The sequence below is a fragment of the Pelophylax lessonae genome, assembly GCF_965119305.1.
Source record: "Pelophylax lessonae genome assembly, chromosome: 1".
NCBI lineage: Eukaryota > Metazoa > Chordata > Amphibia > Anura > Ranidae > Pelophylax > Pelophylax lessonae.
Window position 1 is genome coordinate 389466210 of NC_138768.1, and position 17020 is coordinate 389483229.

General features: G+C 41.4%; 1 protein-coding gene across 8 annotated transcripts in view; it reads right to left on the bottom strand.

Annotated features, from left to right (window-relative positions):
- MPDZ (multiple PDZ domain crumbs cell polarity complex component) overlaps nucleotides 1-17020 on the bottom strand; it is a 334396-nt gene that overhangs the window by 63427 nt on the left and 253949 nt on the right. For all 8 annotated transcript variants that reach the window (XM_082263865.1, XM_082263863.1, XM_082263860.1 and 5 more), the window contains 4 exons: nucleotides 13817-13907; nucleotides 13334-13414; nucleotides 4037-4129; nucleotides 3861-3935 (listed from right to left, as the gene is read on the bottom strand). In XM_082263865.1, the coding sequence (XP_082119991.1) occupies nucleotides 3861-3935; nucleotides 4037-4129; nucleotides 13334-13414; nucleotides 13817-13907 (340 nt within the window). The remainder of the gene's footprint in view (nucleotides 1-3860; nucleotides 3936-4036; nucleotides 4130-13333; nucleotides 13415-13816; nucleotides 13908-17020) is intronic.

The window sequence follows — 17020 nt, forward strand, 5'->3', positions numbered from 1 at the left end:
GCAAGAGACTCCAGTCTCCTATCCGTGGCATCACGGAAAACAGGGGATCCCTCTGCAGGGATCGCAGTGGCTTTGTTCAAAACCGCAATAGCATGATCCACTGGCGGAGGCACACACCACCGTTCATCAGTGGCAGGCGAGAAAGGATAACGCAGCTTAAATTTACTTGGTACCGCAAAAGGCTTGCGCAAATCGCGCCATTGGTCCTTAACAGCGCGCTGAAAATCAGCATTGCAGGGAAAAACCTGCGGCGTCCTGCGTTTTCTCTGCGTCCCATAAGCCGCCAAGGCAGCTGGGGGACACACCTCGTCCTGCAAACGTAGCGTCTGCTTAATGGAAGCAATCAACTCATCCATGATTGCAAGCTCTTCAGGCGAGCCAGGGGGAGAATTATCAACCCCCTCAACTTCAGCCTCTACCTCAGACCCCACTAGATCAAGAGAGGAGCGGGACCCCGATAGGGGGGTCCCCGCCAGAACAGCCCCATCACCTTCACCCTCAGAATCAGAGGACAGAGCAACTCTGGGCCGTTTAGTAGATTGAGCAGCCACCAGCATTTGCACCTGTGCAGCAAGGCCAGCCACAATCGTGGCCAAATCCCCCCCTGGGGGGGAAACAGCGGTCCCCTGGCTTTCCACCAATACTGTGGGAAACTTGCCCTCCTGAGAATCCATTGCCCCTGTATGCCAGACAACCAAGGGTTAACTGCCCCCTTACAGCAAGCGCGGCAAGCGCAGCCCACCGCACCACACTCAGGCACAATGAGACCCCCACAGGGAATATACAGACTGAATACAGGCAATGGAACACAGGAATAGAAGGATAAAACCTGAGGAGACTCCGCTGCTGCTGCTGCCTCGATCGGTGCTTCCAGGAGAGAGGAAGTGATGCTGCCAGGGCGCTCTATGTAAGCCTATGGAGGCTACAAGAAAATGGCCGCCGTGCATGTAAACCATGCGGCCGGAGCGGGCGCCGGTAAAATGGCGCCGTTTGGCGCCGAAATCGCCGCTCCACAGTGCATAAAATCACACACAATATTATCCCATTATATGGATACATGTTAGATCGCCGCAGCGATCGCTGTATATGCCCCAACATGCCATTAAAAACATGCCCCACAGCACACAGCTCCTCACACTGCCCAGCCTGACATACTCAGTGTCATACAGCTCCCCCCCCCCTTGCAGCCCACAGCATGCAGCCGAGATATAGGGAGACAAGCAGTGTGATTAAAGGCAGGTTACACAGTCCCAGACTGAGACCCCCCCCAGACAGACAGGTCCCCACATAGATACACTTACCTCACATGGCGTGGGGAACCCGCACAGGCGAACAAGCCGCTGCACATGAGGCAGGGAGAGTCGCAATTCAAGACGCACACAATGGCGGTTCAGAAACCGCACAGCGTCCGGTGAGGTAGCCACCTCACCAATCATCCCTGCACCGAACAGGGATGGGTCGTTCACCGTGCCAGGAGCGTTACCTGGCTGAACGCTCGATGGCAGACTGGGAAGCCACTGACCCACGACCTGCGACCAGGGGGATCAGCCCGAGACCCAGTCCGCATGATCCTCTTCGTCCGAAGAACTAACTAATGCTGACAAAAATAACAGCTAAGTAAAGGTAGAGAGAAAACTCAAACAAAATATCAAAAAGAAGAAAGAGTCTGGGACAAAAAGTCCCAGCACAGAGAGAGCCAGCCACTCCTGACAAGCTAGACATTAAAACTGGGATATGGTTGCAGGAAGTAGGAGGGTATTGACTGAGGGGACCACCCCTTGAGGGTGGGATATGTTAAAGCTTTATTGTTAACATATTCTGTTGCCTAGCTACTCCTTCGGAGCAAAGTCTAATACCCCATATGTGACGAATATGAAGAGGCGGCGACTGTCGGAGGACGTAAGAGAAATGTAAAATTGCTTTAGTGCTGAAGTGGTTAGTAAGCTCTTAGAAAGTGCTTTTCTTTTCAGGCTGGGTTTGTGAACCTTTAAAGCAACATTATCGCAACAGATAGGCATCTCAGTTTAGCCACTGGTTGTAATAGTTCGGTTAGAGGTTTGCCACATTAAGCTAGCTGAAATATTTACAATAAATAACTAAGAACAATATAGACATATTATTAGAATTGCAATTCAACCAACACATTACATTTGCTAGATGAAAAACAGGGTTCCAGTCAGGGGAGGACTGGGAAGGGTGGCAGGGTGGCAATTGCCCCCCAGGCCACTCTGATGCCGGGTAAAAAGGCCGCAATCAGGACTGGATTAATGTAGGGGCCAGAAAGCTGCCGGTCACCGCTACACAATGTTATATTTGCAGGGCTGCAGCGGAGTGGTATACGTATGCAGAGTACGCTCCTGAACCCGGCCGGCACAATACTAACACAGTCACTTTTCTGTCAGGCAGAGTGATCTCTGCCCGACAGGAGCTTCCTAGGCTCTGCCTGGCGTGATGTCATGTATTTTTGTTAAACCTCCTTTGTTGCTATTAACCTTAAATTATGTTACCACATTGCATCATGTTTGTCTTGCTTCATAATATCCATATTCATTATAAAACCAGGCGGCCATGGATGGTGAGCTGATTCGATGGTTCAATGGCCCACTTGACTGGACTTGCCCCCCCATGCCTAAGGCTGCCAGCCCTCCCCTGGTTCCAGTAGAAACTGTTGCCCACAGCCACCAATCAAAGTTTGCGTTTGTTTCTCTAACATGCCAAAAAAAATTGGCAATCTTTCTTTCTTCTAGGTTTACCATCACTCTCGGGTGTCTGTTTGGTTCAAAATTAATAAAAGACCTATGTGAGAGGGACCATTTGTAAAAAGTTGTGCTTTTATATATATCAAGACATTCCTGTGGCATTTGTACCCAAATGTGTAACCATAAATATACCCAGGTACAAAAATCACAGAAATGTCTTGATATAAAAAAAATAACATTTTATTTATAAGACAGGCCTTTACTAACATTTTTTTCTGTTATTTTTCCTGTATTTGTATAGAACAGGAATATACAGAGGGTTTAGTGCAGGAATATGCCCACACTACAACCACAGGAAACATGAGGGACACAAATCCCTAAACATTAGGTATTTTTTTTAAGGGGTCAAAGGTTCACAATTCTTAGACGTCATAGCGGGCATGGGGATGTTTGAGGAGGGCCCTATGTATATATATATATATATATATATATATATATATATATATATATATATATATATATTATATATATATATACACAAACACACACTTTTTTTTATGCTTTCGGCTTTACAAAACATTTTCGGGTGGCCGATTGGTGACAGAGGAAGCAGAGGATCTGTGGAAAGGCAGGGGGGGGGGGGGCGGGGGGAGATAATTTGCACAAATTGTCAGTCAGGTGTTCACATTGCACTTTTTTTAAACTGGATGTTTGTATGAGAATCACAGGCAGCTTCTCACTGTGCTGTGATGAGAAGCTGCCCTAGATCCCCTCTCCCCATTGCAGCTTCACAAACCACTGCAAAGTGAAGATGATGATCAACGATAGACAATATTAAAAGAGAAGAAAAGGCGCCACTCACCAACCCAGTGCATTAGTATGTAGATGCCCAGTGCATTAGTATGTAGATGCCCAGTGCATTAGTATGTAGATGATTATCTACATACTAATGCACTGGGTTGGTGAGCGGCCCCTTTTCTTCTCTTCGATAATGTTCTTACACCTCTCAATGGTGCACTGACACCAGCTCCCTTCAGTGCAACTTGGGGAGATTTCTGTCTCAGCTTAGAGTGGCACTGCAGGTTTCATTTGGATAACGATAGACACTAGTTTCATAAATGGACACCATAATGTACTACTTCTGGAATGTGAAAAACATACCTTGTCAATTGCAGCACCCACCACTGGTTCATCATCAACTGCCAAGATACGATCCCCAACCTTGATACGTCCATCCTGGGTATAAAAAAAAAAATAAAAAACGCACTTTAAAAAACAGCCATGGTTCACAAACATGGTATATGATTTGACATCAGTCACAAAACCATGACTCTCACCTTTGCCGCTGCACCATAATCAGTTAGGCTTTTAATGACTACTCCATTAAGTGTGTCTTCTTCACTGATAGCAATACCCAGACCTCCCTGATCCTGTCAGTAATATGAAAAATATACACATCACTGTTTTCTTCATGTTATAGTCCACAGACTTACAAAAAAAAAAAAGATATCTGTTAAAATAAAACAGGCTACATTTTAAAGTTTAAATGAATGCAGATTTTGGTATCAACAGTTCCTAAAACATCATTTGATCCTTATGAAAGTCAAAGTAATAAATTAACACATTCTCATTTAACATACAAAACTCTCACTGTACCTTTATCAAAAAAATAGAAAAAACTAAACAGCAATAGATAGGTACTCCAATGCGTGAGTGAGAGGCTAATAGGGAGAACAAGTATTTTGCCTTGTCATGTGGTGGGACTGCACTGGAATAGCCAGCCAATGCACTCATATTGCACGTGGTATGAAAGAACCCTTAAGTGTAGGTTTCAGACAATTGGAAACCGTAACTGATAAGAGCACACAATTTTTTTGAAAAAAAAAATTATGGCAGGTCTTTTTTGCACTTACCAAACTGATATAACAAGATGTTCAAAAATATATTGAACAGACCAAAAGGGAGTATATAACAAAAGCTCATTATTAGGGTTTACATACACTTAAAGCTTTCAGTTGCATTTTAACTATGCTCTGTTGCCAAAGATAAGCCACTTATTGAGAATAGAGAAATAGCTCTACCCTGGAGAAATTATTACTTTTTATCAGTGTCCAGATATTGGCCCAGACTCAGTATTTCTAATATGTCAGAATAGCAGAAGTGCAGCTGTGGCTGAACAGAGCTAAACAGCATGTATGGCAATTTTATTAGCGAAAGAACCCTTAGAACACCATAGTAGATGAAAGTTTCCACTTTCCCCTCTTTCTTTTTTTTATTCCCCATGACCTTGCCAAGCACTCGCTGAAACACATCATCATAAACTGTCATCTGCTCAGTATGTCTTCATGTGTGTAGCTTTGATGGTTACCTTTTTTACTACTGACAATAGTAGCTAATGATACACATACATATCTACAGACTGATGTCAATCAGTTATATATAATAGATAATTGGTCTGTTCGGAGCATGAATTGAGGGTTGGGGAGAATTCCGTATCTAGAATTATATGGAATGAAGTCCTTGGCCAAGCTTTTATGACTGGTACGCACTGCTAGGTTGCCAACTGGGAAAACAATCACACTTGTTAGACATGTTTATATATATATATATATATATATATATATATATATTGCATATTACTGCAAAAAATATTTGCAAAGCTAGGATTAAAAATACATTTAAATAATTTGAAAAAGTGTGTGTGTGTGTATATATACACAGCAGATAAAATAGGTACACATAAGTAAAGTAATAAGTAAAGAACACATTATCATTTTTTTTAGGTATACAGTATATATTTCTAAAAGGTGCTGCTGACAATGAACACATGAAGAAAGGTGGGGCTAAAAGGCATGGAAAGCCAAGACACCAGCTGAAATCTATCAGTAATTAGAAATCAATCCTGCCCCTTGTCAGTGCAAATTAATATAAGCTGGTTTAGTCTCAACTGATTGCCTATAAAAAGGTGTCTCATTACCAAGGTGGCACATAAACATCTCGTGTGTGGGTAAAAGTAAAGAGATCTCTTAAGACCTTTGCAACCTTATTGTTTAAAACATACTGATGGCATTGGTTACACAAAGATTTCTAAACTTCTGAATGTTCCAGTGAGCACTGTTGCGGCCATAATCCGGAAGTGGAAATAACATAATTTCACCAAAAACCACGACCAGGTGCTTCTCAAAAGATTTCTGACAGAGGAGTAAAAAGAAAGAGTTGTCCAAGAGACAAAAACCACTTGTGGAGAGCTTAAGAAAGCCCTGGAATTAGCAGGTACAATTGTAAACAATAAGTAAAAGAAAACAATAAGTAATGCACTCAACTGCAATGGCAGGTATGCATGCTCACCATGCAAGACTCTGTTGCTGAAGAAAAAGCATATTGGAGCTCGTTTAAAGTTTGCTGCAGAACATTTAGACAAGCCTGTGAAATACTGGGAGATTATAGTCTGGTTGGATGAGACCAAAATTTAACTCTTTGGAAGCCATAATAAACACCATGTTTGGAGGTCAAATGGCACTGCACATCACCCCAAAAAACACCATACCAAAAGCAAAGGAGGAGGGAACATCATGGCGTGGGCCATTTTTCAGTGTACGATACTGGTAAGCTTCATATCACTAAGGGCCCTTTCACAGGGGCGCTCCGTATGTCTGCAAATAATCCTATTATTTTGTGGATGATTTACGGACATAATGTAAGTCAATGGCATTGCGGATGTCAGCGGATGACCATCCGCTGACATCCGATTTTCTTCCTTTCAGTTCTGTTCCGTTTTTTGGAACAGAACAGAACCCTATTTTTCCTCCGTTCAAAAAACGGAAAGGAAGGAAAATTGGATATCAGCGGTGTCATCCGCTGACATCCGCAATGCCCATAGACTTACATTATGTCCGTATATCATCCGCAAACGGATGGGATGATATGCGGAAATACGGAGCGGATGACACAAATGTCATCCGCTCCGTGAAAAAAAAAAAAAGTGCCGGAGCGGATCGCAATGCGGTCCGCTCCGTGTGAAAGAGCCCTAAAGGAAGGATGAATAGAAAAATATACCAAGACATTCTTGATAAAAATCTGCTGCTATCTACCAGGATGATAAAGATAAAATGATGGTGGCCCTTTGCAAGACAATGATTCCGAACACAAAGCCAAGGAAACTCTTAATTGGTTTCAAAGAAAGAAAATAAAGCTGCTAGAATGGCCCAGCCAATTACCTGACTTGAATCCAACAGAAAATCTATAAAAAGAACTAAAGATCAGAGTTTTATAGAAGAGGCCCACAGAACCCTAAAGATTTGAAGACTGTGTGGAAGAATGTGCTAAAATCGCACCTGAGCAATGTATGCGACTAGGAGTATTGAAGGAGGACTAGGAGTATTGAAACGGTCATTACCAACAAAAGATTTTGTACAAAGTATTAAATACATTTCAGTTAGCGTGTTCAATACTTTTTCCCTGTGTGATGTTTTTTTCTTTTTCCTCATTTTATTACACATAACTTAATTTCTGAACTTTTTCGTTTTGGTTTCTTTGCATGTATGGATTGCATGGATTGTTATAGGCATGTGGTGAAAATGTCATGTCAACAGCACCTTTAGAAATAGATTTACCTGTTGAAAACTGTTGACGTGTTCAATACTTATTTTACCTGCTTTATATACAGTGCATCCTGAAAGTATTCATAGTTCTTCACTTTTTCCCCGTTTTGTCATGTTACAGCCTTATTCCAAAATTTATTAAATTCATTATTTTTCTCGTAATTCTACAAACAATACCCCATAATGACAATTTGAAAGAAGCTTTTTTGAAATCTTACTTATTATAAATAAGAAACAGAAAAAAAAAATAACATGTACTGTACATAAGTGTAACACCCTCCTAGGTAGGTGCTAGTGAGAGAGTATAGTTTTTGGCTCGGTCTGCTAATCAGAGGAGCAGCAAGACAATCTATATTGCTTTCTGCCTACCAGAGAGCAGGATCTGTGAGTGAGGTCTGCTCAGATGTGCTCAGTATGTGATTCATTGAGTCTAGAGAGTGTTTCACACTGGTCCAATAGGGAGGCATGTTGGACAGTGGGAGGAAACCTGACCAATGGATACATAGGCTTTGATACAGTCCTGGTGATTGGGCGAGACAGGCGGTATTGGTGCATTCTGGGATACTGTATAAAAGCCAGGAGCGCATGTGCTATGGGATCTATGGCTGGTGAGCAGAGTCCTGGAGGGAGGATGGCAGCTGCCTCCTACCCTGTAGCAATGGCACGTGGCATCAGGAGGTCGTTCTGAGAGCCAGAGGAACAGAGCTGAACCCAGAGGTCCAGGAAAGCTGAGGGGGAGACACTGGAGACCCTAGAAAAACAGTATCTGGAGTACAGGGGATCATGTCAAGGGGCCTGACCTGAGGGGGGCTATCCCGGAGTAGAATAGTCAGTGGACGGGTGTCAGTGGTCAAGAAAGAGGATACTAGGAGAGTGTCTTGAAGATAACTTTAGTTCATAAAGTCATCTGGAAAGAGACTTAATCCTAAATCCACCTAAGTGGCCAGGGGATCAACAGCCTGGCTGTACCAACAGATAGATGTCCACCAAACTTTGTGCATAGTTAATCTGGAGTATCCCACTAATCCCTTCTCCAATCCCTAATTTATAAAATAAAAACAAAACAACGACAAACCCCTGGATTAATTATTGACTGAGCCAAGAAGTAAAGAGATAGACTTTGAATTAATAAATATATAAAGTGATATCGCGCTACAATAAAGTGCTAATAACAAAAAATTGCTGTTCTATTCGAACAGCAAAAAATGCTGTGCAGTGCAAATAACAAAAGTTGCTGTGCAAAGGTGCAATAATTAAAAGGGTTGAAGAAATTACTGAATATATCAACAAATCAATCAACACAAAACATATGTGTCCATATGACCTACTGAGGAAGTCACACGCCCATCAGCACCTGACGATACGCGTCTAGGGGGGGGGAGACACCACGGGCGAGATCCAGCTACAGGACACAACTTCTCCTGCATCTCCTAAACCGATTCAATGCCTACCCAGCCCGCACAGGTTGTGCCTACGAATGTGAGTTTTAATATTTGGATTATTTAATAAATACCTTATATACAGAGGTCATATGGACACATATGTTTTATGTTGATTGATTTGTTGATATATTCAGTAATTTCTTCAACCAAGCAATTTTTTGTTATTAGCACTTTATTGTAGCGCGATATCACTTCATATATTTATTGATTTTATGTGTAGTGATTCACCACTTTGATATTGCAGCCACAATATTTTTTGATACTTCAATACTTTATTTATTTAGTTGCGCTGATATCCATTACACCTTTATAGACTGTGAATTGCCAATGTTGCTAACGGTAACCCAGGGGGACCCGAAAGTGTGAAAATTCAGCAGTCCTTAAGGGGGCAGTGCTACATAAGTATTCACAGCCTTTGCCATGGTACACAAAATTGAGCTCAGGTGCATCTTGTTTCCATTGGTAATCCTTAAGATGTTTCTACAACTTGATTGGAGTCCACCTGTGGTAAATTCAGTTGATTGGACATGATTTGGAAAGGCACACATCTGTCTATATAAGGTCCCACAGTTAACAGTGCATGTCAGAGCACAAACCAAGCCATTAAGTCCAAGGAATCGTCTGTAGACCTCTTAGACCGGATTGTATCGAGGTACAGATCTGGGGAAGAGTACAAAAAAATGTCTGCAGCATTGAAGGTCCCAATGAGCACAGTGGCCTCCATGAGCACAGTGGCCTCCATCATCCGTAAATGGAAGGAGTTTGGAACCACCAGGACTCTTGCTAAAGTGAGCTGCCCGGCCAAACTGAGCCATTGGGGAAGAAGGGCCTTAGTCAGGGAGGTGACTCAATGGTCACTCTCACAAAGCTCCAGCGTTTCTCTGTGGAAAGATGAGAACCTTCCAGAAGAACAACCATCTTTGCAGCACTCCACCAATCAGGCCTGTAAGGTAGAGTGGCCAGACTGAAGCCACTCCTCAGTAAAAGGCACATGACTGCCTTCCTGGAGCTTGCCAAAAGGCACCTGAAGGTCGCTCAGACCCTAAAGGAACAAAATTCTCTGGTCTGATGAAACAAAGATTTAACTTTTTGGCCTGAATGGCAAGCCTCATGTCTGGAGGAAACCAGGCACTGCTCATCACATGGCCAATACCATCCCTACAGTGAAGCATGGTGGTGGCAGCATCATGCTGTGGGGATGTTTTTCAGCGGCAGGAACCGAGAGACTATTCGGGATCGAGGGAAAGATGAATGCAGAAATGTACAGAGAACTCCTTGATGAAAACCTGCTCCAGAGTGCTCTGGACCTCAGACTGGGGCAAAGCTTCATCTTCCAACAGGACAAGGGCCCTAAGCACACAGCCAAGATAACAAGTGGCTAGGGGACAACCTTGTGAATGTCCTTGAGTGGTCCAGCCAGAGCCCAGACTTGAACCCAATTGAACATCTCTGGAGAGATCTGAAAATGGCTGTGCACCGACGCTCCCCATCCAACCTGATGGAGCTAAAAGGTCCTGCAAAAAAGAATGGGAGAAACTGCCTAAAAATAGGTGTGCCTAGCTTGTAGCATCATACTCAAAAAGACTTGAGGCTGTAATAGGTACTGAAGGTGCTTCAACAAAGTATTGAGCAAAAGCTGTGAAAACATATGTACATGTGATTTTTTGGTGTTTTTTATTTTTAATAAATTTCCAAAAATTTCAAACAGACTTCTTTCACATTGTTATTTTGGGGTATTGTTTGTAGAATTTTGAGGAAAATAATGAATTTAATCCACAATAAGACTGTAACATAACAAAATGTGGAAAAAAAGTGAAGCACTGTGAATACTTTCCAGATGCACTGTATATATAAATGCAAAATAACACTTGCTTTTTAGTTTAATTTCTATTTCTTCAAGTCATACATGGAACAATTGGATCATGTATAACTTGAAGAAATGGAAACTGAACTAAAGAGCAAATCATTTTGAATGTATTACAAACAGACGTGTAAGAATGCCTTCTGGTTGTGCACAAAACAGAAGAAAGGGGGACATGAGGCTCACTACTTTTTGATATATAGTATATATGTCATCCCTGCATTTAGCAGTCCAGCTTCAAGCAGTAGCTGTGTGTCAGCACACTAAAGTACAATAATATGATGGTTCACAGAGTGATTGAGGATAACTAAATGTAACACGGAGTGAAGTTAGCTAAACTTTTGTTCACCTCTAACATAAAAGTAATTGTAAACCTTGGACATGAAAAATTAACAAAACAAAGCATATCCTTGTAAAGTGTGTGCTCGTCTCAATCCAGAGCACCAAGTCAAATTTCTGTACGCTGCCTCATTCCTCTGCTATCTGTATGAGTCCCATCTGACAAGTGTTTCGGGCACCAGGAGAAAAATGGTGACAGAGGGAACAGCCTGTCATTGACAGCTTCAACGCTGTACCTGTGCTGTGTGAAAGAGGGTGGGGGTGTCCCTTCCCTCCAATCAGCTCTCAGAGCTCTCTTTACTGATGTAACTTCAGCTCTGCATCCCCTGCTTTTTAGAGCTGAGAGATCCTGTGTAAATCCTGCACTTTGAATGGATGTAGGGGAAAGACTGCTGCAGTTACACAGGTACAACTTAAGCAAGAAGATTTGTTTCATCTCTGTGTATCACCTGAGGCCAGTCACCTCAATGGGTATAGGTAAAGGTTTACAACCACTTTAAATCACATGCAGGGAATTTAAGAAAAAAAAACTCTTAAATATAAATTTAGCTGACAGAAGGTGGAAACACTGCGCAACGAAGCCCAGCCACTATAGAGACAGATGAAGATACGGATACGAATGAGAGGAACACAGTCAGGAGGAGCTTAGGCTGAATCTTCACCTGTCTATACAACAGTTAGGCTTTAATGTGCAGCATTTCCACCTTCTGATTTGTTTCTACTAGCCTGGATGAGTTTTTATTGAATGCCAGCTCCTTTTTGTGCTTTGGACTGCAGGGGAAGGTTTGTAGTGCTTTGAGCAGTTCTCCAAGTTTTTTTGCATATGGGTCACAGTGTGTACATTCAGCTAATTTATCTGTTAGGAAGTATCTATTCCTATCCTGGTGTAACAACTCTTTTGCTACGCAACATCATAAGGTGAATTCATGCTGAAGAGAGTTAATGGTGGTACGATTTGTAAGTGTGCCCATTTATTAGTGGGTGCCCCAGGCCTTTAACTGTTTAACTGATACTGCTTCTCAAGCCACTGGACCAAAGGTCTCAAACTGGTGACCCAAACTGGTGACCCTCCAGCTGTTGCAGAACTACAATTCCCATTAGGCATTGCAAGGCTGACAAATACAAGCATGACTCCCATAGGCAGAGGCATGATGGGACTTGTAGTTCCGCAACAGCTGGAGGGCTGCCAGTTTGAGACCCCTGGACTAGACAGAAGTGCTTGATCAATATATGCATTTGTGTTCTAGAAAAAAAAAACAATTGTTGAATGCTGCGGATACCTGGATAAATCTTGTTTTGTCACCAGTTAATACTTAACATGCACCAAACCATAATGAAATACACACATTTAAAATGCTATTTAACTGAAATTACCCCAAAAGTGTCCAATTATTTGTTTTTGAGGAATTTTAAAGCAGTTTCATGAATGCTATTCAGGGCGGTACAACATTTTTTTTTATTTGTACAAAGGTTATTGCTATCATAAGGGATGAACAACATCCCTTGTGATAGCATGGGCCGTGACAGGTCCTCTTTATGGAGATTTGGGGTCTATTAGTCCCCAATTCTTTCCTCTGGCCCCCCATGCAGCCAATCAGACTGAGATTGGTCCAATCGACTGCTTCTCTGGCCGCTGGTGGTCAGGTAAACAAAGGGGCGGAACCAGAAGTGAAAAATACTAGTTGCTCCCGGTTTCCAGGGTTTCAGAGAGAGGGGAATGACGTCAGTTCCCCTCTCTCTGTCCCAGGCAGCCATTCTCGCTGAAGCAAGGCACTATGCAGTGGAGGATTTTGCACCTTAATGGACTTTATTATTGGACATTTTTCCATTGACAGTTTCATGGGTTTTGTTTTTTTGGGGAAAGCACTGCATGGCATTGTTGTGGATTATATTTATATCTTTTATCAGAATATAATGTGTGTGGCTGTTTTTTTTTTTTGCAATTTTTTGCAAATTTATTGCAGTGTTAGAACAGACAGTGAGGCTCAGGACAGAGGCCACTAAAAACAGCACATAGAGGGATGGAATGTTGCAGACGGACTAGGGGACTACAGGTCCATCAAAGCATGGCATCCTGCTCTTCCCTATGAGCATTGAACTGTGCATACCTGGCATTACTACCATGGGTCTGAACAGACAGACTAGAACAGGATTCATCAGGTACGGTATTTCATGTAGACTAGCATAGAAAATAAAATATAAAAGCATAGATTTTCAAAAACAAACGTTTTTTTTATGGGTTTACGTAAAATTTAAGCCCCCTGTGTAACTGGGCCTGCAGCAGTTACATGGTTTTCTATAATAACGATGTGCTGAAAGTAACACCTGTTTGTTTAGCATTTATGAATGCATGTTCGAGTAAGAAAGAGAACTAAAAAACAAAGAAAATACCTTTGGTAAATCCACATGGAAAACATTTTTGAAGGAGCCAAAATTAATTGGAGGAGCTAATGCTGGAATGTTTTCTTCATTCTAAATAAAAACAAATACATATTTTATTCTTAAATTTAAGCTACAAAGAAGTTAAATGATTGATATAAAGATCAGTAGAAATACAACTTGTGATCAAACATAGTTTCACAAAAAAGTTATCAGAGGATTATATTCCCAAATGCTTGGTAACAGCTTTTCTAAATTACAGTAAAAGCTGAATGTTGCTTGTAAGCAGAAATCCAATTTCTTTCCACTACAATTCTTGGGCCAAATATGACCAAAGCCAAGAAGGGCACCACTCGGCAGGACTCGCATGGCACCCATTCCACACAAAACATCCGGCATTTCCCAGCCAGATTCTCATTGCTGAAACAATCCTGTCCACATGTCTGCCACAGAAAGGCAGACAGCATTATGTAAATGTGCCAGTGTGATGTCTACCTCTTGACTTGGAAAGGCAGAAGAGTTGGAAGGGCACAGATCTGTCGTTTTCACGGGGCACACTGCCATTTGGCTTACAGCATCTTTATTCCTTTCAGGGGAAAAAGAAAAACATATATTCAGTATTTAGCAATGATTTCCTTAACCAGCTTGAAAATAAAATAAAAAGGTATAACTATACAGTAAACTGAACTCTACCATTGCAACTATCCATAAAAGATGTAAAAGGTCATGCTCTTGACTCCAATCCTCTAGATAGCTATCCATTGACATTCAGGCACAGCAAAAACCCTCTCTAAAACCCACCAGATTATTGCCAAGGCATGTGTGCCTCACAGGAATTTTTTAAACAAACATCAGTTAATCAACACGCCTACAGAAATAGTGCTGTACCAAATGTCTAAGCAGATGATGATATGTCACACAGAACAGCATTCAATCACGAAAACACAGAAAAACACGCTGGTTCTAGTGTTAGTAGTCCATCATTTTCCATTATCAACATGCTACTTATGTATGACACGGCCAAGCATATAAATTTGCTGGGCCTGATCTGTCAAACTTGGAGCAAGGAAAGTATTTCATGCTGCCCACAGCAAGCCATGACATTTTAGCTGTAATTCTATCAGAGCAGGCCATACAATGAAAGCCTAAAATTGACTGATAGCCACTGGTAATAGAAACATTTTATTGCCAGTCTTTTTTTTTTTTTACAAGAATTACCATAAAAAGTCGTTGGTAAAGCAAACAATGATCATACAACATGGGAAAATACATAATATAAAATTATTAGTAAATAGAGCATATTAAAGTGTTGGTTTACTAATCCTAAGTTACACTATTAAATTGTCATTATTTATTAACATTTTGAGTGTTACTTTATACTGTACGTCTTTAGCATGGATCCCCACAACTGAATGTAGATCAAAGCTAAGACAATGTTAAAAACAGCCAGTATGTGAAAAGGGGGAACTCTCAGTAAATGAAATTAATGAATTTTCAGAAATAGCTTCAAATGGATGTAAACCCTCTCCTCTACCCAGTGAAGTGAATAGCCTCCGAGGATACACAGAGATGCAACAAATCTCCCTATATACATTTTATATCTGCTGTCTTCAGCTTTATATACTGTTTAGAAAATATACACCGTGTTTTTTCCTTCCTGTTTTAGCTGTGGGAGTGTAGTCTTGGCAAACACTGTGTGACAGCCAATTGGAGGAAAGGCAACCCACCCCCCCCGCCCCCCCCCCCGCCACATAGGCACAGGAAGGAAGGAATGTGCAGAGCTGTGCATCGAATAGACCAGCTCTTTGCTAATCTATTTATAGCACCCATCCTGACACAAATTTTCAGCTGTTCTTATTTCCCATCTCGGTGATGGGAGAGCAGCATAAATACACGGGACTTGGGGCTTTGGATAAGTAAACACTACAGATAAATGTGCCGAGGTAAAAATTCATTAATCGGGTTTACATCCACTTTTAGTGAAGCCAAAAATATTGTTGAAACACTGACTTGTTTCTTGCCATAGTAAACTAAACCCAGTAATGTGCAAAATAATACTACTATTTTGCTTTCAGAAATCAGACAGGATTTTTTTTCCTAGTTGGAGAAAAGTGGACCATGCTTTATAAAAGGATTGTTTTGCCTTCCTCTGGATCAGGTGTAGGTCTAGGGTTTCGTATATGCAGGTTTTCAGTTTTCGATTTGTACATCCTTTTTTCGATTGGTTGACTTTGTCTTTTTTCAAACTGACTATGTAATGTATGTCAGCATGTGAATTAAAAAGTCTGTGTATAACATTTATATATATATATATATATATATATATTATATATATATATATATATATATATATATATACACACACACAGTGCCTTGAAAAACTTTTCAGACCCCTTGACATTTTTCCATTTTGTCATGTAACAACCAAAAATGTAATTGCTTTTTTTTTTTTTGTAAGGGGATTTTATTTGACAGACCAACACAAAGTGGCACATAATTGTGAAGTGGAAGGAAAATGATAAATGGTTTAACAGTTTTTACAAATAAATATCTGAAAAGTGTGGCGTGCATTTGTATTCAGCCCCCTTTACTCTGATACCCCTAACTAAAATTTAGTGGAACCAAGTGCCTTCAGAAGTCACCTAATTCGTAAATAGATTCCACCTGTGGGTAATTTAATTTCAGTATAACTACAGCGGTTTTGTGAAGCCCTTAGAGTTTGTTAGAGAACCTTAGTGAACAAACAGCATCATGAAGGCCAAGGAACACACCAGAGAGGTCAGGGATAAAGCTGTGGAGAAGTTTAAAGCAGGGTTAGGTTATAAAAAGAATCCCAAGCTTTGAACATCTCACAGAGCACTGTTCAATCCATCATCTGAAAAGGAAAGCGTATGGCAAACTGCAAACCTACCAAGACATGACCGTCCACCTAAACTGACAGGCTGGGCAAGGGGAACATTATTCAGAGAAGCAGCCAAGAGGCCCATGGTAACTCTGGAGGAGCTGCAGAGACCCACAGCTCAGTGGGGGAATCTGTCCACAGGACAACTATTAGTTATGCATTCCACAAATCTAACCTTTATGGAAAAGTGGCAAGAAGAAGGCCATTGTTGAAAGAAAGCCATAAGAAGTCCCGTTTGAAGTTTGCGAGAAGCCATGTGGGGGATACAGCAAACATGTTGAAGACAGTGCTCTGGTCAGATGAGACCAAAATTGAACTTTTTGACTTTAAAAGCAGAACGCTATGTGTACACTGCACATCACCATGAACACACCATCCCCATTGAGAAACATTATGTTGGCAACATCATGTTATGGGGATGCTTTTCTTCAGCAGAGACAGGGACACTGGTCAGATTTGATGGGAAGATGGATGGAGCCAAATAGAGGGCAATCTTAGAAGAAAACCTGTTAAGAGTCTGCAAAAGACTTTGGACTGGGACAGAGGTTCACCTTGTAGCAGGACAACGACCCTAAACATACAGCCAGAGCTACAACAGAACAGCTTAGATTAAAGCACATTCATGTGTTAAAATGGCCAAGTCAAAGTCCAGACCAAACCCCAATTGAGAATCTGTGGCAAGACTTGAAAATTGCTGTTCACAGACACTCTCCATTCAATCTGAAAAAGCTGGAGCTATTTTGCAAAGAAGAGTGGGCAAACATTTCTCTGCAATCTTTATGCAGACAGTGTACCTA